General features: G+C 38.9%; 1 protein-coding gene across 13 annotated transcripts in view; it reads right to left on the bottom strand.

Moving 5' to 3' along the window:
- Nucleotides 1-27290, bottom strand: part of TTC39B (tetratricopeptide repeat domain 39B) — a 191447-nt gene that overhangs the window by 17565 nt on the left and 146592 nt on the right. For all 13 annotated transcript variants that reach the window (XM_063788720.1, XM_054658706.2, XM_528545.8 and 10 more), the window contains 11 exons: nucleotides 26152-26262; nucleotides 23283-23414; nucleotides 22104-22180; nucleotides 15851-15918; nucleotides 11888-11952; nucleotides 4651-4756; nucleotides 3276-3341; nucleotides 2641-2749; nucleotides 1812-1879; nucleotides 1661-1720; nucleotides 56-217 (listed from right to left, as the gene is read on the bottom strand). In XM_063788720.1, the coding sequence (XP_063644790.1) occupies nucleotides 56-217; nucleotides 1661-1720; nucleotides 1812-1879; nucleotides 2641-2749; nucleotides 3276-3341; nucleotides 4651-4756; nucleotides 11888-11952; nucleotides 15851-15918; nucleotides 22104-22180; nucleotides 23283-23414; nucleotides 26152-26262 (1024 nt within the window). The remainder of the gene's footprint in view (nucleotides 1-55; nucleotides 218-1660; nucleotides 1721-1811; nucleotides 1880-2640; nucleotides 2750-3275; nucleotides 3342-4650; nucleotides 4757-11887; nucleotides 11953-15850; nucleotides 15919-22103; nucleotides 22181-23282; nucleotides 23415-26151; nucleotides 26263-27290) is intronic.

Raw genomic sequence — 27290 nt, 5'->3', positions numbered from 1 at the left:
CATCCTGGCCATGTATTAGCAAACAGATGACATTAATGAAAGAATTGCACTTTACCTTGGACCATTTACTCTCTTTGCAAAGCAGATCTGAATAGTAATATGCCTGCATCCAGTTTTGTTGGAAAACATTAATCCACATTAGCTCCCAGTAGCAGAGATGGTGAAACTGTTTCCATTCTTCTTGAACTGAAACGCATTTTCGAAATACTTCTTGTGCCTGTAAATCAAGTACATAAAGTTGATCGTCCAGATATTAGACAAGGAGATAATAACCTAATGGAAAAATACATAAAACACTTAGTACAAAAAGGACAAAATTATCACTCATTAAAGCTCTCAATATGATGATATGTTCTTTTCCTTACAGGCAATGATACAGTTAAGTTCTGCCTCTTTCTTTAATTTTGTGAGAGGGCCTTGACACTTTGTAATGTGGGAGTGGGGAGGTTCCATTCCAAGGAAGATATCAAATGCAGAAATCATTTAAGAAAAGACTGACAATAAAGTTAGAACTTCCATAGGACAAAACACTGTAGGCAGAGTTACAGGCAACAGACAGGAAGAAGATGTCACTATCTACGTAATTGGCAAAAGGTTAACTCTTTTATCATTCATCAATTTAATAAAATTCTGTAAGAAAAAGAAAACTCAACAGGAAACAGGCAAAGATGTAAATAGGCAAATCAGAAAAAAATATATAAATGACAGATATACATGTGGAGAAATTTGTAAACTAGGCAATATAAACTTAAAAATTAGATTCTCATTTTTAGCCATCACGTAATGTCCTGAGCCAGCAAAGAGCAATGGAAAAAAATATTTTTTTATGTTTACTGGAGTTTACACTGGAATAATCTTAAGTGAGGAGGACAATTTGGCTGGGTTTATAAAAATGCAACCACCTTTTGGCCCAGGAATTCTACTAATCATAATCTGTCTTCTATAAATGTACCTGTGCACAGAAATATACATACAATGATGTTCACAACAGTTTGTAGTGGCCAAATGTCTATGGACCACTTTAATAGGTATAGTATATCCATCCCATGAAATGAAACCCAGCCATCAAAAAGAATAGGAGACATTTAGGCATACTGATCTGGAAAGAGATCCAAGACATATTGTAAACAGAGAAAAAAAAAAGTCACAGAAAAATACATTTTGATCCCATTTGTGTGGAAAAAATGGTTTGTGAATGTATATACATAAATGGCTCCTTACTTTTCTACTTCTGACCTCGACGCTTCGTTTTTGAGGGAATTCGTTTTTTGAGGGGTCCTTTGATACGGAGCCCACACGTAGTAGACCTGCATGTCACACAGGGGCTAGATTCCAAAGTCAGTGTGTAATGCAGAAATTGGTAACAGTCACAGTTTCTTGAAAATCCCTGAGCTTGTTATTTGGTATATATTACCCTAAAGTGCTTAATGTACTCTATGTATAAATGTAGACTATATTCAGTAATCCACTGCACAGATTGTATATAATAGAATGTATATACAAGTTAAAAGTTTTGGCTTTTTACTTATATATTTTTTTCTTTATTTTTGTCTAGTCCATATAGCCAAGTTTACTTTTGTTGAATGAGTAGGTCGCAGCGACTCATGTAGGAGTCGCCATACAGACAACTCCCCCAAATAACTCCCACCTAATAAATTACCTCTTCAAGATTCCCTTTCAGCAACTCTATTCGGGCATGATAAAACAACACGAGTGAGCCCTGCAGAGCAAGGAAGAAAACACACTGTTCAACAGTCAACACTGGCTGATTAATTATGGTTGAAACATACACTTTGAAATACTGAGCGTACATTTGGAAACTGCTGGAGGAAGGGTGCCAGGAGACGCTCTGCTTCCGCAACATTCACTTCTCCTGTACCTAGAAATTTAACAGGAAAAGACTCAGTCTTCATAAGACATGGGGATATTTATAACCAGCTCTCCAAATTTCATTAACATACAGTAAAGACCTACTCATGGAAAAGATGAAAACTATTATTTCATCATTTTTATATCTGGGGAATAAAATAAAGACCAGTCTCACCTATAACTTTAGTTTAAGAAAGCTCTAGGACACACTAATTCTTAAGAATGCAGGTGGCTGTCTCAGATTCCTAATTGGAATTTCTGATTTTAACAGCAATATTAACTTATTTAGCCCAAAATTTCATTTTCTGCAAAGAAAAAAATCTCATATATGATAAAATAGATCACCTTAATATGGAAATTTTAGCTGAGAACAGATGAAAATTATTTAATGAAAGAAACTACCCTACTCCCTCTGCTAAATGTCACTATGACAAAGGACACTATTTTCTACCTTTATTCAAAAAAAAAAAGTAAACAGATATGAACTACTAGCTCTTGCTGATTTTTCTAAATTTTTACTTACTCAGATTAAAAATAATCAACTTTATGTTTTGTCTTGTTTTGTTTTTTTAATTTAGAGACAGGATCTCGCTCTGTGGCCCAGGCTGGATCCAGTGCAGTGACATGATCATAGCTCACTGCAGCCTCAAACTCCTGAGTTCAACTGATCCTCCCACCTCAGCCTCCCAAGTAGCTGGGATTACAGGTGTAACCCACCATGTCTGGCCAAGATAATCAATGTTCAATGAAACAATCTAATCCAGATCTTACCAAGTATTAGGGAGATGTAAGTATGAAAAGCTAAGATGGTTAAGCAGCACAGTGCAGACCTCATGCTCCTTCCTGAAGCACCTTCACGTAACTGCAGGAGGCCCAACTCCTATGGGAATCAAATGCATTTTAGAAAGAGAACATGACTGGAAAATCATATTCAGAAACTTTTTAAACATGTTTATATATTAGGGGGGTTACAAGTACAGATTTCATATATTATGCCGTGGTGAAGTCTGGGCTTTTAGTGTCCCTATCACCGCAAGAGCGAACATCATACCCAACAGGTAGTTTTTCAACCCTCTCTTCCCCCACCCCTCCCATCTTTGGTCAACTATTAAGAAAGCATAGGAAACCACGTGAGAGTAATAAGATCTAGCAAGAAGCAATATTAGCAACACATAATTTTTCATCCAAGAATTTGGATAACAAGGGTGAACATTTTTAACTTTCATCAGAAAAACTATGTCTAAGTCCTGAAAAACATGATCAAGAATCAAAGGCTTATTTTCTGTCCTACAAACAAATTGCCAATAATTGTCAAGGTAGTTATGCAGACATGTTGCATTGCCCTCATATTCAATAAATAATGTCTTATCTTCCCTGTCAAAATTAAGATAAAATTAAATTTGTACCCTATTCCCAGAAAATCCAATAAATTCTAGTAGTCTGATAATCCTTGCTGGTAAAAGGGACAGCATCTGTAAGAAAAAAATATACAGTGTACTTATGTGTTAGTGTTTCTAACTGCAAACAAATCTAAACTAACAACTTACAGTTTTAATGCTTCAATAACATGAGAAATGGGGAACAAGTTTTAACCACCAGATATTTCTGTTACCACATACTGTAACAATCATTTATGAATTAATTTCATTTAGCTAAGACAAGGAACCTTTAAAAAGTTTTTTTAAAGCCTGTTCTTTCCAGGGTTCTCTATAGAATACTGGGACCTTTGATGTGGTGTGATGAAGTGACAAGAAGGTAACCCCTCAAAGCCCACGTCCAGGCAAGGTTTCTTAGTTTCCTTTCCCAGAAGCAAAAATCAGTCATAGTCTGTGTGATGTGTAGACACCACCCAGAAGTGGACAGCTGCAGCACTACCACTTCTCTCTGGGATATTCCTGAAGGACAGTGGTGAGGGAATATCCTTCCAGTGGGCAGAACCCTGGGCAGTGCACCCGGTTATGCACTATGCTTGAAAGGAGAAATGGCCAGATGTGCAATTATATGCTGATTCAGGGGATGTAGACAATGCTTTGGTTGGAAGGGCAGGGGCTTGGAAGGATCATGATTGGAAAATTGGTGACAAAGAGGTCTGGGGAAGAAGTACGTGGTCAGATCTTTCTGAATGGGCAGAAAATGTAAAGATATTTGTGTCCCATGTGGATACACACCAAAGGATGACCTTAGCAGAAGAGGATTTTAACAACCAATTGGATAAGATGGTCCATTCTGTGGGTACCAGTCAGCCTCTTTCCCATTTATCACCCCACAGGCTATAAGCAAAGTGGCCATAGTGGCACATTCACTCATATGTATACTTCTCTTGATCACTTCATTTTCTCACTAATTCCAGTGAACCATCAATAAAATTTAAAAATCTCTTAATCACATATTGGAATTTGACAGATTACTACTCAGACTTCCATCTCCTCAGGAATCATCAAAAATCATTCCTCAAGTTATACTGGTCCCTCACACATTTTCAATTCCAGAGCCGTCATTGTCATTGCAACAATATTTCTGCTGTGGAAATGGAAATGGATTCCACTGTTCCTTGTTACCAAAAACCTTACTAGTCTATTCAGAGTACCACACGCTTCCCTTACATTTTACAATCCAAAGCTACTCTGAGCATGTGTGGAACTTTATAACACACTGGGTCACAATGCCAGAAAACTCAACCCAAGGAAAGGTTCAGGATGAGGTTCAAATGCAGTGGAGAAGGCACAGAAAACCTTAGGTTCTTCTACAAAAGTTCTGGTTTCTATACAGTGATTTCCTTACCAAATTAAAGGCCCCAGTGCCAAGCTTGACACCCCCTTCAAACTCATAGAAGAATTCCTGCTGAAGTTTGTTCTTCTGAATTTCATGCAGGATAGAAAGACATTCTCTGGGTTGAAGAAAAAAAGTGACAGCGTAAGTTGACCATGACTCTGAAAATAAATATTAAATCAAATTTTACACTTACGTGCTATAAAATAAGTGTCATTAATTAAAATACCATCAAAATTTTAAAGGATGATGCTGTGCTGAGTTTACTCTTAAGGATACCAGGTAATAATCATCAAAGAAAAAGGAGATGCTCATTTTTACAGTGTCTAGCAGGACAAGTGTTTCTGGGCTTAAAGAGAGGGTTCATCCATTGGCAAGCACCAGCCAGGAGTCGCAGGACCACAGGCTGCCATCCCACAGCTTCCAGCAGCATCTCACAGCGGACTCCCTGCGAGGGCTCAGCTCCTCCACCACTGCACACACTGCAGCAACCTGAGGAAATGAAATGCTACTGGCAAGAAGATCTGAATTTCAGTGTGACTGCCATCGTCTCAAACAGACCAAATAAATTAGGGCTTGGGACCAGGACAGACTGAAACAAGAAAGCAAAGGCCATCACAATGGCCCCATCTGTCCTCTGCTTTCTTCCTGCTCCAGCCATGAAAATCTTTCCAACTTCTCACTTTACTTTCTATGTATTTCTCTCTTGCCTGTTCACATCATCTTCAAAAGGCAAATATTTAACCAAAGAAATACAAATTAAAACAATGACAAAAATATAAAAATTGATAATACCTGGGAATTGCTTATTAAATTGACAAATATATTTTTTAATAATAAGGAATAATGAGATATCATGAATCACTTGGTGTGATGCAATTATAAAATGTGCAACTACACTTGTGATCCAGTCTAGCCAAATATTTTTAATCTGAATCTAGCAAGCCTATAGACCTAACTTCCAGTTTACAAAAAATGTAAGGGTTTAGAGAGTCAATTCAGATGCCTACAAGCATCCCCTGCTGTCATTTCCCCTGGGTCATTTATTTTTTATTATGGTGCATTTTGCCAAGATAAAATGATGAATGTTTATTTGGTCAGCTCAATCAATTTCTTCTGATTTCTGATTTTATGCCATGGTTAAAAGGCCTTTGAAACTGACATCATGTACCTAATGATATCATTTCTAAGGTATTTTTGCCATAGAGTCATAATCTGAATTTAATCATGAAGAAACATTAGAAAAGTCCATATTGAAAGATGTTTTACTAAATAATTGGCCAGTTTATTCTTTTAAAACGTCAACATCATTAAAGACAAAGACTGAGGAACTATTCCGAATGAAAAGAGACTAAGGAGACATGACAGCTAACCTCGATATCCAGGATCCCGGGTTGGATCCTGAGCCAGAAAAAGGGCATTGATGAGACAACTGGAGAAATGTGAGTAAAGGCCATGGAGTAAATATTAATACTGTATCCATGTCAGTTTCCTGATTTTAATAATTGTGCTGTGCTTCTGCAGAATATTAATATTTGTAAATCTGAGTGAAGATTTACAATCTTCCATACAAGTGATGGAAATTTTTTGTAATAATTTTCAAATTATTTCAAAGTGAAAAAATAAAAAACAAAAAAGTTTAAAGCCTTTATATTTAAGAATTATAAAAGTACTTTCTTATGTTTCCTGCTAGAATTCTTTTTAAATCTTTTAATATTAAACCTATATGGACTTTTTTCATCTTAATGATTTTTCTATAAAATGAACAATTTTCCCAAAAACATTTACTAAAGTACCTATCTTTCTTCACTGTTTTGAAAGGGCCTATCTATATAAAGGAATTTAGTATATTTTGAATTCCCAGGTAAGTATGTGCGTGTGTGTGTAAGTCCATGTGTGTGCACACACACACGCTGTCTCTTTCAAAAAACCCCGCGGTTCATTTCACTGATATGCAAAGGCATACCTTGTTTTACTGCAATTTGTGGATACTGCATTTTTTACAAATTGAAGATTTGTGGCAACTCTGTGTTGAGCAAGTCTATCGACGCCATTTTTCCAACAATATGTGCTCACTTTGTGTTTCAGGGTCACATTTCAGTAATTCTCATAAAATTTCCAAACTTTTTAGTTATTACTGTATCTGTTAATGGTGACCTGTGATGGGAGATCTTAAATGTTACTACTACAGTAATTGTTTCAGGGTGCCCTGAACCACACCCATATAAGAGCGAAAGTTATCAATAAATGTTGTGTGTGTTCTGACTGCTCTACTGACAGGCTGTTCCTCCATCTCTCTCCTCCTCAGGCCTCCCTATTCCCTCAGACAAAACAATATTGAAATTAGGCCAGTTGGTAACTCTACAGTGGCCTCTCAGTGTTCAAGCGAAAGGAAGATTCGCACCTCTCATTTGAAATCAAAAACTAGAAATAATTAAGCGTAGTGAGGAAGGCATGTCAAAAGCCAAGACAGGCTGAAAGCTAGGCCTCTTGTGCCAAACAGTTAGTCAACTTGTAAGTGCAAAAGAAAAGTTCTTGAAGAAAATTAAAAGTGCTACTTCAGTGAATGCACAAATGATAAGAAAACAAAACAGCCCTATTGCTGATATGGAGAAAGCTGTAGTGGTCTGGATAGAACAAACCACCCACAACACTCCCTTAAGCCAAAGCCTAATCCAGAACAAGACCCTAACTCTTCAACTCTATAAAGGCTGAGAGAGGTGAGGAAGCTGAAGAAAAAAATGTTGGAAGCTAACAGAGGTTGTTTCATGAATTTAAGGAAAGACACCATCTCTATAACAAAAAAGTGCAGCCGGGCACGGTGGCTCACACCTGTAATCTTAGCACTTTGGGTGGCCAAGGTGGGCGGATCATGAGGTCAGGAGTTTGAGACCAGCCTGGCCAAGCATGGTGAAACCTTGCCTCTACTAAAAATACAAAAATTAGCCAGGCACGGTGGCGCACACCTGTAGCCTCAGCTACTCAGGAGGCTGAGGCAGGAGAATCACTTGAACCTGGGAGACGGAGGTTGCAGTGAGCTGAGATCGTGCCACTGCACTCCAGCCTGGGTGACAAAGGGAGACTCCATCTCCAAAAAAAAAAAAAAAAAGTGCTAAGTGAAGCTGCAAGTGCTTATGTAGAAGCTGTAGCAAGTTATCCAGAATATCTAGCTAAGATCACTGACGAAGGTGGCTGCACTAAACAACAAATTTTCAATGTAGACAAAATGGCCTTCTATTGGAAGAAGATGGTATCTAGAACTTTCATATCTAGAGAGGAGAAGTCAATGCCCGGCTTCAAAACTTCAAAGGTCAGGCTGACTCTTGTTAGGGACTAATGGAACTGGTGACTTTAAATGGAAGCCAATGTTCACTTACCATTCCAAATATCCTAAGGCCCTTAACAATTATCCTAAATCTACTCTGCCAGTGCTCTATAATTAAAACAACAAAGCCTGGATGATAGCACATCTGTTTACAGCATGGTTTACTAAATATTTTCAGCCTACTGTTGAGATCCACTGCTCAGAAAAAAAACATTTATTTCAAAGTATTATTGCTCACTGAAAATGCACCTAGTCACCTAAGAGTTCTGAAAGAGATGTATGCAAGGATTATATTGTTTTCATGCCTACTAACACAACATCCATTCTGCAGCCCATGGATCAAGAAGTAATTTTGACCTTCCAGTCTTATTATTTAAGAAGTACATTCTATAAGGCTATTGCTGCCATAGTGATTCCTCTAATGGATCCAGGGAAAGGCAACAGAAAACCTTCTGGAAAGGATTCATCATTCTACCTATCATAGAGAACATTCGTGATTCATGGAAGGAAGTCAAAATGTCCACATTAACAGGAGTTTGGAAGAAGTTGATTTCAACCCTCATGGATCATTCTGAGGGGTTCAAGACTTCAGTGGAGAAAGTAACTACAGAGGTGTTAGAAACAGAAAGAGAACTAGAATTAGAAGTGGAGCCTGAAGATGAGACTGACTGCTGCCATCTCATGATGACACTTTAATGGATGAGGAGTTGCCTCTTATGGATGAGCAAGAAAGCAGTTTATTGAGATGAAATCTATTCCCGGTAAAGATGCCATAAACATTGTTGAAATGACAACAAAGGATTTGGAATATTAAATAAACTTAGCTGATAAAGCAGCAGCAAGATTTGAGAGCATGGATCTAACTCTGAAAGAAGTTGTCCTGTGGGTAAAGTGCCATCAAGTGGTATTGCATGCTATAGAAAAATCTTTTATGAAAGGAAAAGTCAATAGGTATGGCAAACTTCACTGCTGTCCTTTTGTAAAAAATTGCCATAGCCACCCCAACCTTCAGCAACCACCACCCTGAACGTCAGCAGCCATCAACATGGATGCAAGACCTCCACCAACAAAAAGATTATGACTTGCTGAAGGCTGAGATAATTGTTAGCATTTTTTAGCAAAAAAGTGTTTATCAATTAAGGTATGTATATTTTTTAGACATAATGGTATTGGCTGACTTAACAGAATACAGTACAGTATCAACGTAACTTTTATATGCAGCAGGAAACCAAAAAGTTTGTGTGACTCACTTTATTGCAATAGTTACTTTATTGTAGTGGCCTGGAACCCAAAATATCTCTGAGGTATACCTGTATGTCTTTGCCTCTACAGTCCTATTTTAATCCTTTAGTATTTTTAGGTTTTGATGACTAAAACAGCAATTAGCATTGAATTTAACATTCGTTTATACCTTCTAAAAATATTTCACAAAGAAATCTATACAACAGCATGTCAGGTACCCAAGATCTACCACCCCCTTCCAGGATTTTGAATGAAACACAGTTTTGTGAAAGGATTTTCAGTGAAAGTACCTCTTAAAATACTAAATTTTGGTTCTGCTACCAGTAATGGTAGGGTAGCTTATGTCAGATTAACTTTCCCACAAGTAACTATTACAAATTGTGGAAAAATCAAAATATACATTTAAAACATATTTTTACACAGTGGAAAATGAAGGGAAAAAAGTAGGAGTCTCAGGAGAGAAGAAAGTAAGAATGGGGCCGAAAAAAAAAGTTTGAAAAATTATGACCACAAATTTCTCAAAACCACACTTAGGCACATCATAGTCAAACTACTGAGACCCAAAGATACAAACTAGTCAATCTTTAAAAAAGCCAGAAGAAAAGACACATTATATATAGGGGAACAATAATACAAATGAAAAACTGAATAACACAGGCTTTAATACAATAGGAAGCCAGTTTTAAAGGGCTGAAAGAAGGAAAAAAACCCATCGACTCAGAATACTATAGTTAGCAAAAATAACCTTGAAAAGAAAAAGTAAAAAGTAAATATATTTTAAGATAAATGAAAAGAGAATTTGTTGAAAGCTGACACCCTATAAGAAATGCTAAAGGAAGTTCTTTAGTCTGAAAGTAAACAGGAAATATATTTACCATTTTGAATAAGAATATGAAAAATGGTAAGAATATGGGTAAAGAGAGAAGACTACAACATATAACTGATTAAAGAGAAAGTCTGACACCGCATTGTAGGGTTTAAAATATATGTAAATCTGCTATACATCATAAAAATAGCACAAAGGACCAGGCGCAGTGGCTCATGCCTGTAATCCCAGCGCTTTGGGAGGCCAAGGCGGGTGGATCACGAGGTCAGGAGTTCGAGACCAGCCCGGTCAATATGGTGAAACCCCCGTCTTTACTAAAAATACAAAAATTAGCTGGCCGTGGTGGTATGTGCCTGTAGTCCTAGCTGCTCGGGAGGCTGAGTCAGGAGAGTTGCTTGAACCCAGGAGGCAGAGGTTGCAGTGAGCTGAGATCACACCACTGCACTCCAGCCTGGGCAACAAAGCAAGGTCTCGGTCGCAAAAAAAAAAAAAAATATATATCATAAAGGGCAAAATGTGGTAAATGAAATTACACTTTTGCAAACTTCTTATAATTTATGTCCAGTGCTACAATATTAACTCTAAGTTGACTGTAATAACTTAAAAAGAATATTATAAACACTAGAGCAACCACAAAAAAATTAGAGTACAGCTAAGAGAACAACAGTTTTAAAAATGTTATTAAAGCAAAAGAAGACAGGAAAAAAGGGGGAGAGAACAGATGAGGCAAAGAGAAAAAGCAAAATGGTAGTCACAAGTGCAAACATTCAACTGCCCAGCTATGTGACTCTACAAGAAATATAATTTAAATGTTTAAAAATACAATTTAAATATGAAAACAAAAATAGGTTTAAAGTAAAAGAATATATCCCATGCAAAGACTAATTATAAAAAGCGTAAGTGCCTATATGAATATTAGATATAACAGATTTCAAGACAAGGAATATCACCAAAATTAAACAGAGACATTTCAAGATGATGAAAAGGTTAATTCATTAGGAAGACAGAAGAATTATAAATACATATTATAAAAGCCTAACAACAGAGCTCCTAAATATATGAGGCAAACACTGACAGAACTAAAGGAAGAAAGGGATGACTCCAGATTCAAACTTAGAGCCTTTAACACTCTGAGTAAATAACAGACAACTGGATAAAAATCAATAAGGATATGAACAACGCTACGGCCACCTCAGCTGAACATTTCCATTTATTGCAGAAAGTTCTACTGGGCAGTGCTGCTCTGGAGTCTGAACCAAAGATATTACTATAATTTTAAGTTTATAAACTGTTCTAAGGAGAGAGAAAACTAAAATTATCTAATCAGAAATTATGTCAGTAGCTTTATTTTCAGCTAGCTCTTAAAATTGTATTTAAACTTAAATTCTGTTGTCCTATAACACTGAATACACACTCAACAAAAAATTAAGTTCATTTTTACCAACACCAAATAAAAAATCCTAGTCAGGCCAGGCGCGGTGGCTCACGCGTGTAATCCCAGCACTTTGGGAGGCTGAGGCAGGTGGATCACGAGGTCAGGAGATCGAGACCATCCTGACTAACACAGTGAAACCCCATCTCTACTAAAAATACAAAAAATTAGCCGGGCGTGGTGGCGGGCGCCTGTAGTCCCAGCTACTCGGGAGGATGAGGCAGGAGAATGGCGTGAACCCGGGAGGCGGAGCTTGCAGTGAGCCGAGATTGCGCCACTGCACTCCAGCCTGGGTGACAGAGTGAGACTCCGTCTCAAAAAAAAAAAAAAAATCCTAGTCAAACTTAATTTAGGAGAACTGTGAAGAACAAAGGAGTATACAGCACAAAATTATTTACAAACCACATCTTACTTTTTAACTTACTTATATATTTGGTAACTTGTTCTAATTTTGAGTCCACCTTTGATGAAGTTGATCATATTTTCATCCTGAAAATAATTCAGTTAAAAAATTAGATTATTTAGCAAAAAATTTTAAATTGTCCCCACAGTTGTGTGTTTGTGTGATTAGAAAAACAAAAACAAACAAACAAAAAATATTTTGAGGACATAATTTTGAAATTAACACATACTCTTGCTTTACATTTAAAAGTTTTGGGGGTAATTTTTCTTCCACATTAGAGGACAACAAAAAGAAACTACTTGTAAAATCCTTCAATTATTTTATATTACTAAGGAGGTAATCCTCACCAATTAGGGGCCATATGCGGTCCAAATTATTTTAATAAACATTGACATCTACTGAGCAATTTTCTTCTGGGTTTAATAGAATGTAAAATGGATGACTTTAACAATCTGCTCTAAGGCCAAACCTTCCAGTACATTACACCCAGTAAATGGGACAATGGTCCTTCTTTCACAGAGTACTTTAGCAGCCAGAGTCTTTTTAATGTTGCGAATTTTACTCACACACATTTCTAGGCCCAAAATAACTGGTCTGGTTTCTGAAGTGGCTGTCACTACCATACAATTTTGTTTTAGGAAAACACCACCACTTCAATTCTGTTTATCTGATTGTCATCGACCATAAAATTGAGGCTGTTGGCCTAGATGAATGGCATTTTCGGGGTCAGCATTCTAGGATTCTAAGACAATAAATTACATCAAATAACCACTTGAAGGAAGTTACTCTAATAGATGGTACTAGTGGAGACAGTCCTACATTTTGCATATACAGAGAGAAAGTTTTTCTAGTCTATTGATATCAGAAAGATGCTCTGGCTGGGCGTGGTGGCTCACGCCTATAATCTCAGCACTTTGGGAGGCCGAGGCGGGTGGATCACCAGGTCAGGAGATCAAGGCCATCCTGGCCAACATGGTGAAACCCCGTCTCTACTAAAAATTCAGAAATTAGCCGGGCATGGTGGCGGGTGCCTGTAGTCGCAGCTACTCAGGAGGCTGAGGCAGGAGAATCACTTGAACCTGGGAGGTGGAGGTTGCAGTGAGCCAAGATCGCACCACTGCACTCCAGCCTGGTGACAGAGCGAGACTCCATCTCAAAACAATAAATAAAAAGAAGAAAAAAGAAAGATGCTCTGATATGTATTTCTCGTGTACTTAAGCATCCTTCTGTAGCAAAAGAAAAACTGAATTTCATTTACTAATTTCATTAATTGCTTAAATATTTAATGTTCTAATTATTATAAGAATCAATAGATATGAAATTCAATGTTTATCTTCTTAAATTAAGGAATCTTATGATTACATAAAATCCAATACCAACCAGAAAAGAATTTCTTAAATTAGCTTGAAATATACCTCAAAAAAAAAAAAAAAACACATATTTCATTTCAGGATTCATCAAACTTAAACTTAATGCCTATTTTATACCAGGCACCCAAATGCAAAAACAGATGAAAGTAATACAATATGTTAAGGGAGGGCATCAAGCACGGGGAGGGAGCCATGCACGGGGACGGGATCATGCATGGGATGTCATGAGAACACAAAGTAGTGGCATGGAAAGGGCCAGACATGCCTCCTGGAAGCATTGGTGCTTTAAGCACAAAAATAATTAGAAACTGGACAGGTATAGAAAGGCAAAGCAGATGTGAATTTTGTAAGCAAAGTAAAACTCAAGTGGAAAGACAGGGTGGCATTAAGGATCATGATGGGTTTGGCCATGTGTGCATATGTAATTCCACACTGCTGAAGAATCTATTGCAAAGAGAATGACCAAGGAGTTAAGAAAGCTACCTCCAGCCATGCTACTCAAGTATGCAACCCCGTCAGTGGCTTTCAAGGACACCTGTAAGGTGCAGGGGGCGGGTAGGGAACATAGACAGGAGGTACCAGTTTTGTTTGAAAAAGTACCCCCCTCATTTGTGACATTCTGATACAGAATACTGCCATACTCAATCAATCAGAGCTACTGAATGCTGAAGCAGAGAAGTGACCAGGTCAGAGACTCATTTTTAAGAGGTTACTCAACCCTCAACTGCAGAATAGGGAATGAGCTGAAGGTAAAAGAAATTAGAGAGGGAGAGTCACTAGGTTGCTGTGCAGTCCAGAAAAGAGTAGATAAGCACTTCTTCCAGAACAATGATAGGAAGAGACGGAGCTGCACAATCTTTAAAAGGCTAAAGCAGCATGAATATAAAGGTGACTGGGTGGGAGTCAGGAGGAAGAGGGGACAAACATGGATATCTCTTTAATTTCAAATCCCCAAATATAAAATAAGCCTTCAAATCCCAGATTTGATTGCCAAATCCCTGTTTGGAAAACAGAAAAAAACTAGGGCCTCCATGACTATCATTATGATGCTTACTGAGGCAGTAAGACTGTTGTTATCAACCAGTCTTTGTAATGTCTGGGTTTTAGGAAACAGGGTCATGGGCTACAGTGATTCCGTTTTACTAAACCAGAATCCAACCCAAGAGGTAAACCTCCAGGAAAAGAAAGAAGCAACTGTCAAATAATTTAAAAGATTGTGGCCGGGCTCAGTGGCTCACGTCTATAATCCCAGCACTTTGGGAGGCCGAGGTGGGTGGAACACCTGAGGTCAGGAGTTCGAGACCAGCCTGACCAATATGGTGAAACCCTGTCTCTACTGAAAATACAAAAATTAGCCAGGCATGGTGGCACACGTCTGTAATCCCAGCTACTCGGGGGGCTGAGACAGAAGAACTGCTTGAACCCAGGAGGCAGACGTTGCAGTGAGCCGAGATCGTGCCACTGTACTCCAGCCTGGGTGACAGAATGAGGCTCCAACCACCCTGCCACCCCTCCCCCACCAAAAAAAAAAAAAAAGATTGTGAGTGAGGGAAGATTTTCCATTTCACAGCTGAATTTCTTTCTGATTTCTTACAATCTCTACCCCACCTCACCCTCACTGTAGCCATCACTACCACCCATGAAGCCATTATGTGAAAGTTTATGTTTTACAGAAGCATTGGAAGATACAGAAATAGGCAAGGTACTGACTGTATCAGTTCCCAGAGGTGAAATTAAAATGGATCATAAGAAAAGGATTAATTGTTTAGTGACTTCTAAAAACTGCTCTTCCAAAGGAAGAAATAAAAGAAAGGAGAATGAGAATATAGAAAGAAGGGGAAAAATAAAATTTGAAGTATACGTGCTATGCATGCACAACTGAACTTGACTGAGGCAAGTGGTGTAACAGGGGACACTTCCTCTGCCCGGGCCACTCCCATGTGCGGACTCTACCAGTAGAAAGCGCAAAGGAGAATACTCTCCCGGTTTTCACACAGATGCATCTTAAAATTAGATGTGACGGTTGCAAAGCAGTTTCTTTAAAGTTTCTTTTTTGTTTTCGAGACAAAGTCTTGCTCTGTCACCCAAGCTGAAGTGCAGTGGTAGGACCTCGGCTCACAGAAATCTCCACCTCCCAGGTTCAAGTGATTTTCCTGCCTCAGCCTCCCGGGTAGCTGGGATTACAGGCGCCCGCCACCATGCCTGGCTAATTTTTTTTTTTTCTGTATTTTCAGTAGAGACAGGGTTTCACCATGTTGTCCAGGCTTGTCTCGAACTCCGGACCTCAGGTGATCCGCCCACCTCAGCCTCCCAAACTGCTAGGATTACAGGCGTGAGCCACCCTGCCTGGCCTAAAGTTTCTTTAAAGACACAGTCTTTAAAGGGCAATGATTCCCAGTGGAGTGCAATTTGAAATAGATTCTTAAGTGCAGTAGAGGAGGAACAAAGCTCTCTAGCATCTTTTTTCAGCCAAAGTTTATCAGAATAACAAATATTTGCCATTACAACTCTAAGTCAAAAGAACTGAAGCTTTGACATAGAATGCACCACATTTTTCTATGCAGCACTGGCAGTCTTCCCAGCCAATACGAATTCCAAGCCAAATATTCATTACCTGCACAAACGTGAGTGCAGCTTTCTGTAGGAGACACTCGGCATAACAGATTTCAGCATGCATTTCCTCTACAAAAAACAAATAAAATTATATTAAGTAAAATCACACATCCAAAGTGATTGCTCTGTGATGTTCAGGAAAGACTGGCAGAAAAATGAACCCAAGAGAGACCCCAAAACTTAGATTGCCCTTGTGCTTCCACAAAAGTGGAATGATAACCCCAGTTCTCACTTTGTCAGGAAGATTTTCCTGGAATGTGTGAAGTGTTCAGGGAAGTCATCCCCATTCAAATGTAACTGCAAAGAGTCAGTCACTTCGTATGACTGACTCAAGACGCAAACTCAACTCACAAGGGGAAATGAACATTTAAAAGCACTTTTTAAAAAAAGGAAACCACTTATTTTTTAACTTAATTAGTAACATAAAACTTTGGCTGTGCGTGGTGGTTTACGCCTGTAATCCCAGCACTTTGAGAGGCCGAGGTGGGTGGATCACCTGAGGTCAGGAGATCGAGACCAGCCTGACCAACAGGCAGAAACCCCATCTCTACTAAAAATACAAAAATTAGCCAGGCGTGGTGGCACATGCCTGTAATCCCAGCTATTCGGGAGGCTGAGGTAGGAGAATCACTTGAACCCGGGAGGTGGAGGTTGCAGTGAGCCGAGATTGCGCCATTGCACTCCAGCCCGGGCAACAAGAGTGAAACTCCATCTCAAAAAGAAAAAAAAAAAAAACTTTCACACAGTTTTAAAAGTTGAAAAACACTAAATTAAATGTATGAATGCTAGCTTCTAAAATATGAAGGTATGGTAACCATGACACTAACCAGACACATTAGCTACCTGAAAAGAAAGCAGCAATTCTCTAGAGCTCGGTGAAAAAGAAACGTCCTGCACGGCCACGTTAAGACTCCTCACACATGAAGACCTGATATAGAAAGAGGCAGCACTACCCCAGTTTCAGGCTAATTTGATCATGTAGATGTCTAGCACAAGAACAAGGTACTCACAAAAAGGGGTGAGGTGGGGCTCTGTGCATCCCAGGGACCTGCGGAGTACCCCAGAACACACACCCTAGCTTCCCAACCACCCATTATACTTGCAGAGGATGGAGAGACAAATCTCTGCTTCTTTCCATACACAAGTCAGCAGATTCTTGCTCTATCCATGGGATGCAAAGTGGCATGATATTTAAGTAAATGAGCCTGGGGTATTTAGGAGCCTGGGCTGCTAAAAAGGCTCTGCCATGTATGAGCTATAGGACCTCGTCCCCTCTCTGCTGGTTTCCTCATTTATAAAGGCCACTAGCACCGCCTCTAGTTCACAGCTGAAGGATCAAATGAAGTGCTGCACATAGAGTTCATGATACAGAGTGAGCACTGGATCAGTGCTAACTACGTGCACTGAGATCACTGCCCATGATCCATGTCACTGCTTTTTGGTAAAAGCTCAGAAAGCAGAAAGCATTTTTATGTGGAGTGTGACTGAAAATAGGGTATTTCTTATTATTGGGATTAGTGCTAAATAGACTTAGATGACAACAAGTACTTTCTTGCACTTATACACATAGATGCCACCCCCACCCTACACACACATACAACCCACTGGTTCTCATAAATTGGTTCAAGTTCTTGCCATGCTCATATTCCAATGTTTAATTTACAAAGAAGCACCTCTGCAGCTAAGGTCTTCAACAGTACACAGAAAGATGGGGCCAAAGCCATTAACAGACCAAACTTGAGGAGTTAGAGCCTGCACATCCACAGTCAGGGTCTCAGTCCTTCAGAACACCTCTCCTCAAAGTGTGCCTAGTGATTTTCTAGCTGTGTTCAGCGGGATACCAACTGGTAACTTATTTTTACCCAGTCACCTGAATATCCTCTTCCTAGGTAATTCTGTAACAGAGTGAGAACCAGGAATTATGAGCTATGAAAGTCTGCCCAGGAATACAGATTACTGGCTTGGGGTACATGCAGAGGGGATGAAGTCCGTGGTGGTGATGGCAGCGGTGGGGGAGGGGGGGCGGAGGGGAGTGTGCTGGTAACAGGAGCAAGGAAAGCCAAGAGCACCTTCAGGAAAAGCCAGTCAAGGGAGGAGACATCAATGAGGCTGGAAGGGCTCAGTCAAGGCTCAATTATAAATGGCCTTGAATGTTAGAGTCTGCACTTGATTCAGGAAGCAACAGTGAGTCAGTCCCTGCAGAGATCTGAGCAGACGGGTGGGCAGATCAGGGTTAAGTGAAAGATGAACAAATTTAAGAGCAGCATGGGGATGTGACAACAAGGCAGACAGAAAAGGCATGAGAGTTTGAACTTTGTATTCTGCAAATAAGTATCTGTCATATTAAATCCCTTTCACATCCTAGGCACTCATTGCATTTAAATATCTGTTTGTAAAGGCAATTTGAAACCCATTTGGGGCAATCCGCCAGGCACAAGAGAAAAGAACTAGTATGTTCCACATTAAACCCATGAAAAGTTTAATGAAATATACTCACTCCTGTAGACAACCAGACACTCAAGGATGTAAATGAAAATTACCAAGAGGAAAAACAAATCACACACTAAAGCTACAATGTTTTGACATGCTCCCTTGAACACAAAGTCTGTTTGGGTTGCAGTTGACAGCCAAACTCACTAAGAATAAAATACAGCTTAATTTATAAAAGTCTTATTCTTTCACTGTGGTTGATTTACACTGCATAGTTCTTTAGTTCTCAAAATTAGCCATTAGGCACTTATGAGTAGGTAACTACCAGAATATCTCTTAATTATAAATTCCTTAGTCCACAGGAGTAAATATCTTCATGATGCACTGAAATAATGTTAGCTAAGCACTGCTTTTAGATATGAAAGTCTAAATAAACCTGTATGTCATAATAGGCTATAGTCACAAGTTTATTAGTTTATTTTTTTTATTTATGTAGAGACAGGGTCTTGCTCTGTCACCCAGGGTGGAGTACAGGGGCATGATCTGCACTCACTGCAACCTCTGTGATATGGTTAGGCTTTGTGTCCTCATCCAAATCTCATCTTGAATTGTAATCCCCATAATCCCCTTGTATCAAGGATGGGAACTGGTGGGAGATGTTTGGATCATGGGGGTGGTTTCTCCCATGCTGTTCTCATGACAGTGAGTGAGTTCTCACGAGATCTGATGGTTTTATAAGTGTTTGACAAGTTCCTCCTACATGCACTTCTCCTTCCTGCCACCTTGTGAAGAAGGTACCTTGCTTCCTCTTTGCCTTCTGCCATGATTTTAAGTTTCCTGAGGTCTCCCCAGCTATGCAGAACTATGAGTCAATTAAACCTCTTTCCTTTATAAATTACCCAGTCCTGGGCAGTTCTTTAGAGTAGTGTGAAAATGGACTAATACACTCCACCTCCTGGGCTCAAGGGATCCTCCCACCTTAGCCTCCCAAGTAGCTGGGATTACAGGCACAAGCCACCAGGCCCAGCCTACTTTTTATAATTAGTAAAAAGTAATTTTCTCCCTTATTCCAGATTTCCTAAAGTGCCATTGTTCAAAGACATTATAAAAATATAACAACACAGTATCATCTATTTTCAAGATGACTAACACAGAAATAATTCATTATTTCCTTCATCCGTATATGACACAATTCATGCCCTTCTCTACTTGCCTACAGGAGAAAGTGTGGGTTACAGTGGAAGAGTTGTGGCTTAGGGAAAGGCAGATGATCAGTTAACCCTACTCTGCTAGGTGGCGAATCCTGGCCATTTGTTTATAACTCTGATCAGTTCCAAGTCTACAAAGAGGAGGTTAGATTGGTTAACGTTAAGAAAAGCAACAAGGACAGTATATGGCACATACAGGATGCTTTTTAAAAATGGAGGATTATCAGCTGGGCACGGTGGCTCACACCTGTAATCCCAGTACTTTGGGAGGCTGAGGCGGGCGGATCACGAGGTCATGAGATTGAGACATCCTGGCTAACGTGGTGAAACCCCGTCTCTACTAAAAATACAAAAAATTAGCCGGGCATGGTGGCGGGCACCTGTAATCCCAGCTACTCGGGAGGCTGAGGCAGAAGAATGGTGTGAACCTGGGAGGCGGAGCTTGCAGTGAGCTGAGATCCTGCCACTGCACTCCAGCCTGGGTGACAGAGTGAGACTTGGTCTCAAAAAAAAAAAAAAAAAAAAAAAAAAAGGAGCATTATCATCTTATTTTTCAAATTATTATTATTATTTTTGAGACAGAGTATCACTCTGTCACCCAGGCAGGAGTGCAGTGGCGCGATCTCGGCTCACTGCAACCTCCACCTCCTGGGTTCAAGCTCCTGCCTCAGCCTCCTGAGCAGCTGGGACTACAGGTGTGCGCCACCATCCCTGGCTAATTTTTATATTTCTAGTAGAGACGGGGTTTCACCATGTTGGCCAGGCTCGTCTGGAACTCCTGACCTCGTGATCCACCCGCCTCGGCCTTCGAAAGTGCTGGGATTACAGGTGTGAGCCACCACACCCGGCCAAATTATTATTATTATTTATACTCATATAAAAAATACCATGTCATTCATGCCAAAATGCAGCTAAAAAAAATCTCAAATATCAGCCTTCATACTAAAAGGAAAAAGGGAGGCAGAGGTCAATGGGCCACTAGAGGGAAACCATAGAGAGAGTAACAGAAAGGAGAATACAACAAAAGGGTTCAATTTCTTTTGGGCCTATTTGATTTCTCATTAACCCATTTTAGTGAACTTTAGGTCTAATGGGACTAATTTACATAAGCAGCTCAAAGATGGAAAATATGCAGACACATTCTATCCGAAGTCAAGGGGATAAATACATTCTTACAAATAGTTGGAGGTCAGTTTCTGGAGAAAAAGATGATGGGTTTCAGCTGCCTAGAATGACCAATGAAATGCCATTCTGTTTGACCATGGTTTTGGGGTCAACATCATGCCCCTTTGAAATAAGTCCCAAAGATGTGAAATGTCTCATAATTCCTCTCCTATAATCAATACTCTAGCTTCACATCATGCAAATGTTCCCAAGTTCTCCAACGTCCATAACAAGTTGATAATACTCATCTAACAAAATAAACAAAACTTCCTAATAAAACACACTCAAAAATATGTCTGACATACACTTGACCATTAGAAACTACTCTGACAGCAATATCCAGAATTGCTCTTGCTCTAATCAGCCAAAGCTACTTCTAGTAGCTTTGTATTTTGTGTTCTCTAGTATGGTATATTCTAGTATTTTGTGTTACCTCTTCAGAGAACATGTTTGACAATGGCAATACAGGCACAGATTCTCCTGGGATGGCAAAAGCTTTATTCTACAATAGTGACATTTGAAGGACTTTTTTTTTTCCTTCTACAGGAATATTTAGATGCTCCTTTCTTGTAAACTATTGTGGACTAGAGTGTAACAATGAAAAGACAGAACTGATCATGAACCTTCTGCCCTAGTCCCAGGGGGCACGTCAAGCAATTGACAGCAACAGGGGTCATTTCCTCCCATCTATCTGATCAGGGTGCCACAGCCAGCCATTCCTGGATTCTTGAATATTCCTAAATGTCCACAAACCAAGCATCTTCCATACTGTGAAACATTATCATTTTTAAAAGATATCAAAATTACTTTCACTTTGAAAAAAATTTTTAATAGCTTGTGGAAAACTGAAACTCTCAAAGATGAATGCTAAGAATATAAACTGACCTATATGTAGAAAAAAACTGGGAATACCTATAAATATTGTAAGTTTCCAAACTGTCAGTCCTGGTTCTTCCACTTTTAGGAATCTATCTTATGAAATAACTTTTTAAAATGCATGAATCCATATGTATAAGGATTCTAGGACACCATTATTCATATCAGTGAAAAAATAAAAACCATAGAGAAAAGCCAAGTACAGTACAGTATATCAATCCTATGGAATACCACACAGCTGTTAAACACTCACATGTAACGATCTGGGGAAGTGTCAATGTCAAATTCACATTGTAGGACAACACCTATTATGTGATTCTATGCTTGCAAAAAAAAAAATGAACAATCCATGAGCAACAACAAAAACCTTACGTGTACCTTACTTATGTATTTGAGTATGTACACAGAAAAGGCTTCAAAATGAACTATTAACAATGGTTGCTTCCGGAGGGTGAGTATGATAGGGAAGAGAAAAAGACATTCCATTTACTTTATATACTTCAGTATGGAATTTTATGAGATGATCATTTAAGTATTAAAATCAAGGAAAAACGTGATCTTTTAAATGACTTTTACCTTCACTCAGTTGCTCCAGGGATCCTCTAGAAAGAAGACTTGAGAAAGATTCTACAACTGTGTATTTTTTCCTGTATCTACATTGAATAAATAAAAAGGGAGATAGAAAATAGAAAAAAAAAAAATCAGGCTGAGCTCATTTTCATTTGACATTCATTTCAGTCACTATCACACCAAAGAGTCAAAAAGCTGAAACTCTAAAACCTGAAGTCTATAGGACACAGATCATCCTTTTCCAACACTCTACATGCAGCACTGGCTAGCCATTTGCGGGAACTCAGTCTGTGCTACTGAACACCACGTGGGGAAAACCACACACACCAATGAAAACTAACCTCCAAAGTACCTTCCCTTATCCCTATAACTAAAATCAGTATTTGTGGTAAAATTCTCCACAGGTTAAAAATGAAGTTAAAGTGCAATATTTGGAAGCTCTCTTCATTTGAGGAGCTTACAACACAATTACATCAGGATGTAATTTCACCCATGTTAACCTTCTGATCATGAACCTTCTGCCCTAGTCCTATGGGAGCACATCAAGTAATTGACAGCAACAGGGGTCATTTCCTCCCATCCATCTGATCAGGGTGCTGCAGCCAGCCATTCCTGGATTCTTGAATATTCCTAAATGTCCACAAACCAAGCATCTTCCATACTGTGAAACATCTATCATTTTTTAAAAGATATCAAAATAACTTACCCCTTGAAAAAAATTTTGATAGGGTCTTCCTATACACACAAAGTAAAGCTTAAAATAAAACTAAAAATCTATCTCATTTTCACCAAACAAAAGTGTTCAAAAACAGGTCCTTCTTAAACAAATAAAACATTCCCTCATGAATTTGCATCTCCCACTTAAAACAAGAATGTTCCTTGTGTGGCTTGGTTTGGCATGCAGTACCTAATGTCATCCACATTGAGAGATGCTTGCTGCTAATCCCACTGAAATCCCCCCGAAATCCCCCCCAGATCTCTGTAGCTCAGACCCCAGGCTATCAAAAAGAAAAGTGGAATATATAGATGCCAAATGGGAATCCTTCAGCTTCGAGGCTGAATTTCTTTTCTGTAGCTGTGGCCGATTTCAAACACAGAGCTTTTGGTAAGGCAAATGACATTATTTTTGTCACACAGGCATAAAAGTTTGCCGTCACATCTTAAGTATTTAATGACTCATCATACTTTTGGCAGGTTTGTAAAGCGTCCTTCATGGCAGAAATGCCGTTCTGGATGTCCTGTTGCTCGAAGGTCAGGACAGCCTGCAACACCACAATGGTACTGTAGCCCAAGGCATGGTACATACTCTCCTTAGCCCTGGGAAGAACACAGGGAATTCAGACATTTTAATTCAATGGAAATACTGATCATAAGAAATCCTAGTAAATGCATGTCCTGACTTGCACAGTAACCTTTATTCCTTCACCATAATCACCGAAATTATATGGGTGGTGAAAAGTAACCTCTTAAAAACTCAAGTACCAAGGACTTTCCAATGTAAACCCACACAGGCAGAACAAAATGTTCCAGGTTGAAGGGGACAATATGCATTTCCCTATTTCAACACAAGAGGGCAGCCTGCAGGCAGATTGCAAGCAAACTGTTTTCTGTTGGAAAAGGGGCAGCATACGGCCTTTGGCTCTGAAATAAGTGCTAAAATAAAGGCCGCTGGAAACATTTTTTGACAGAGAGATTCTGATATATTTTTTCAAAAATAAAGGCTTATATAAAATAATCCCTCTCCTCGCCAGCCAAAGGCCAAGAGCAAACAAGATTTTGGAATAAGTTAGGCTGGTCACAAGAGCCATGACCAAAGTAGTTGTCAGACCTTGTATCTAGTCTAATCCCACTATCTGAAGTTCCTGATTAAAGTTCTTGATATTTCAAATCATCAAGTTACAGTGAGAACTGCTTCAGGATTCTTAAGGATGTCAACTAGAACTAGTCCTAACAGATGGCAGACATCCACATTTTCGGGCTATGAGAACATCATTTATTTTCTCAAAACTTCTTAAGCTGTATTAATTATTTATAAGGTTTAAAATGGTAATGCATGGTTTTGTTTTTAATTTAAATATTAATGCATAACAGCCTGCTGCCATGCAAAACAAATGCAAGCCACATTATTCTTTGCCTCCATGGAAATAGTCTAAACATCCTTTGGTAATTTGCAGCTTGTCCTGAACATTGAGGGCACTATCTGTTCAAAAGAACCACAAGGAATCAGAGCAGCCCAAAGTTAATCATTAATTGTGGTTTCAAACCTCACATTTTTAACTGAAAGCTCTTTCAAGAAGCAAAAAAAAAAAAAAAATGATTCAAGTGAGGGAAAAGTATTTTTATTTATTTAATTTTTTTTGAGACAGAGTTTCGCTCTTGTTGCCCAGGCTGAAGTGCAATGGCACAATCTCGGCTCACCACAACCTCCGCCTCCCGGTTTCAAGTGATTCTCCTGCCTCAGCCTCCCGAGTAGCTGGGATTACAGGCATGCACCACCATGCCTGGCTAATTTTTTGTATTTTTAGTAGAGACAGGGTTTCTCCCTGTTGGTCAGGCTGGTCTCGAACTCCCGACCTCAGGTGATCCATCTGCCTCGGCCTCCCAAAGTGCTGGGATTACAGGCGTGAGCCATTTAAACACTGAAACATGTACAAAAATCGGAGACTAACCTGACTGAATACAACACTAAATCATTTATTTTCATTCCATGTTATGACCAGCTGTGTGTCAGTGGCAGAGAAAGATTTGTTTGAATAAAAATCAAAGGAGATAATGGATACAAAAATACAGTTAAATGGAAGCAATAACTTCTAGTATTTAATAATAGAGAAATTATAATTAACAATAATTTATCATTATTTCAAAATAGCTAGAAGAGAATAATTATAAATGTTCCTGACACTATGAACAGATAAATGTTTGAGGTGATGGATAACCCAGTTAACCTGATTGATCACTGAACACTGTATACAGGTAAGGAATTATCACATGTACTCCAAAAATAGGTACAACTATGGCTCATCAATAAAAGCATTTAAAAACCCAAAGAAGACAGGCAAGTAGGCTGAGAAAAGAGACAGAAGGAGAGACCGAGAGAGGGAACGACAAGCAGACAAAAGGAGGTAGAGACAGGAGACAAAGAAGTCTGAGGGACAGAGGAGGACAGAAGGAAAAAAGCAGAGGACAGGCAAGGTGGAGATTGTGAGGCAAATATTGAAGACAACACTGGAAAATTTCCTTAGACTACAGGGCTTCACCATCGATTTCATCATTTGTTCTTAACCTGTGAAACGATAGCTGACCCATCTTGATTACAGCTATTCTAAATCTTAACAGAATTACCATAGCAGCTCCTCAGCAGGTCAGTCAATCTCTAAGATTCACATGACCAGAGTCCAGTCACCCTGGTAACCACTCAAAGTAAGGAACGAGATTGCCGACTTTTATGCCCAAGTAATCTTGGAAATTATCATATGAGGTCTAAGCTTCATCTAAGCAAGTGTTTGAGGGCACAATGTACGATTATTCTTGTCAAGACAAAGGCCGAGTAAACAGGCAAGCACAGGTTTTATTGCCACGTCTGAAAACTTAACAGGTACTATTAATTGAAATTAAATTGCTTGTTTGTCGAACAAATAGAGAACCCCAATAATAATCTTCTTATCTTAAATTTCTTTATAGCATTGAGATCAGCATATTCTGGTTCTTCCCCTCCCCATTTCAAAGGAAAATTTTCTCAGTAATATTTAAAAGGAACAAACATAAAAACATTTCACTGAAGAAAGCAAAATTGAAGCCTTATAAAACTACTTATAAGATGACAATATCTGAACAAGAAAGATTAAAATATGCAAAACAATCAGAAATTTTCTACTAATTATATTTGAAAACTCAGATTTCTAAACTGAATTTTAAAAGTGACCAAAGAGGTCTGAACTAAATTAGCTTATCAATATTCAGATGGGAACAGCTAAATTAATTTACAAGCATGACGTCAAAGAATCATCAGAAACATCTGAAAGATATTTTATCTAAAAGACACAAAGTAAATTACCAGGGGCGAAGCAATTCTAAGGCGTCTGTAAATTTGTTGCTTAGAAATAAGTTCAATGCCACAGCACATTCTTCGAGGCCACTCTTGAGATCCACCTTGGTTGATGATGAACTAAAGATCAAGAAAAAAGCACAGAGAATTTCTATAGCTTTACGATCAGCAAGTTGTCCCCAGGGAGTGTGTGTGTGTGTGTGTGTGTGTGTGTGTGTGTGTGTGTGTGTGTGTGTGTGTGTATTCTGGAGACAGGACAGGCTGGTTATACATAGGAAAAAAATGTGCTTCATTGGAAAACCATGCACTGTTGAGACTCTAGAGGAGACCTCTACAGGTAATTAGATTCTCATTCTCAGGGAAATTACAACTCTGTAAATTGTAGGTAACTAATAGCAGTGCAAAATAACTGTTGTCTATAGGCATGTTAATTTTGTCCTGGCCAGTAGAGGTTCAACTAACTTCCCTCCCCGACCGTGGAATAAGTTAGTTTTCCAGAATTTGCATATTAATTTCAACAGTACTTTACTTCACAGAAATTTGTTCTGTTTTGATTTCTCCTTTGAACCTGTTAAAACATCTGCCAAATGGCCTCATCTATAATTAATAATCAGTGATTAAATAAAATCCTTAACATGTTCATTTTTGTATCTATATGAGAGTCATGATTTTATCCTTTTTTGAAAATTATATATTAATCATTTATGATTGACAGAGATTTTGTTCTTTAAAGCCATCTCTAAAATGTTTTGTGTAACGACTTGTAAAAGGGAAATATTTCAGTAAGTAAATGAGCAGTAGGATGATTTGGCAAACAAAAATGCTGATAAGAAACAAACCAGCAGGCATGTTTGGCTCATGCCCAGCACTTTAGGAGACTGAGGCAGGAGGAATGCTTGAGGCCGGGAGTTCAAGACCAGCCTGGGCAACAGAGTGAGCACTCGTCTCTATAAAAAAGTTTTTTTAAACAGCCAGGCATGTGGTGTGTGCCTGTAATCCCAGCTACAGGCATTGCAGTGGGAGGATGCTTGAGCTCAGGAGTTTGTGGCTGTAGTGAGCCATGATCACGCCACTGTACTCCAGCCTGAGCGATAGAGACTTTGTCTCAAAAAAATAAAATGAGGCTGGGCGTGGTGGCTGATTACAGG

This window comes from Pan troglodytes, chromosome 11, assembly GCF_028858775.2.
Source record: "Pan troglodytes isolate AG18354 chromosome 11, NHGRI_mPanTro3-v2.0_pri, whole genome shotgun sequence".
NCBI lineage: Eukaryota > Metazoa > Chordata > Mammalia > Primates > Hominidae > Pan > Pan troglodytes.
The sequence above is the reverse complement of the archived record's forward strand: the minus strand, read 5'-3'. Positions and strand labels throughout refer to the sequence as shown.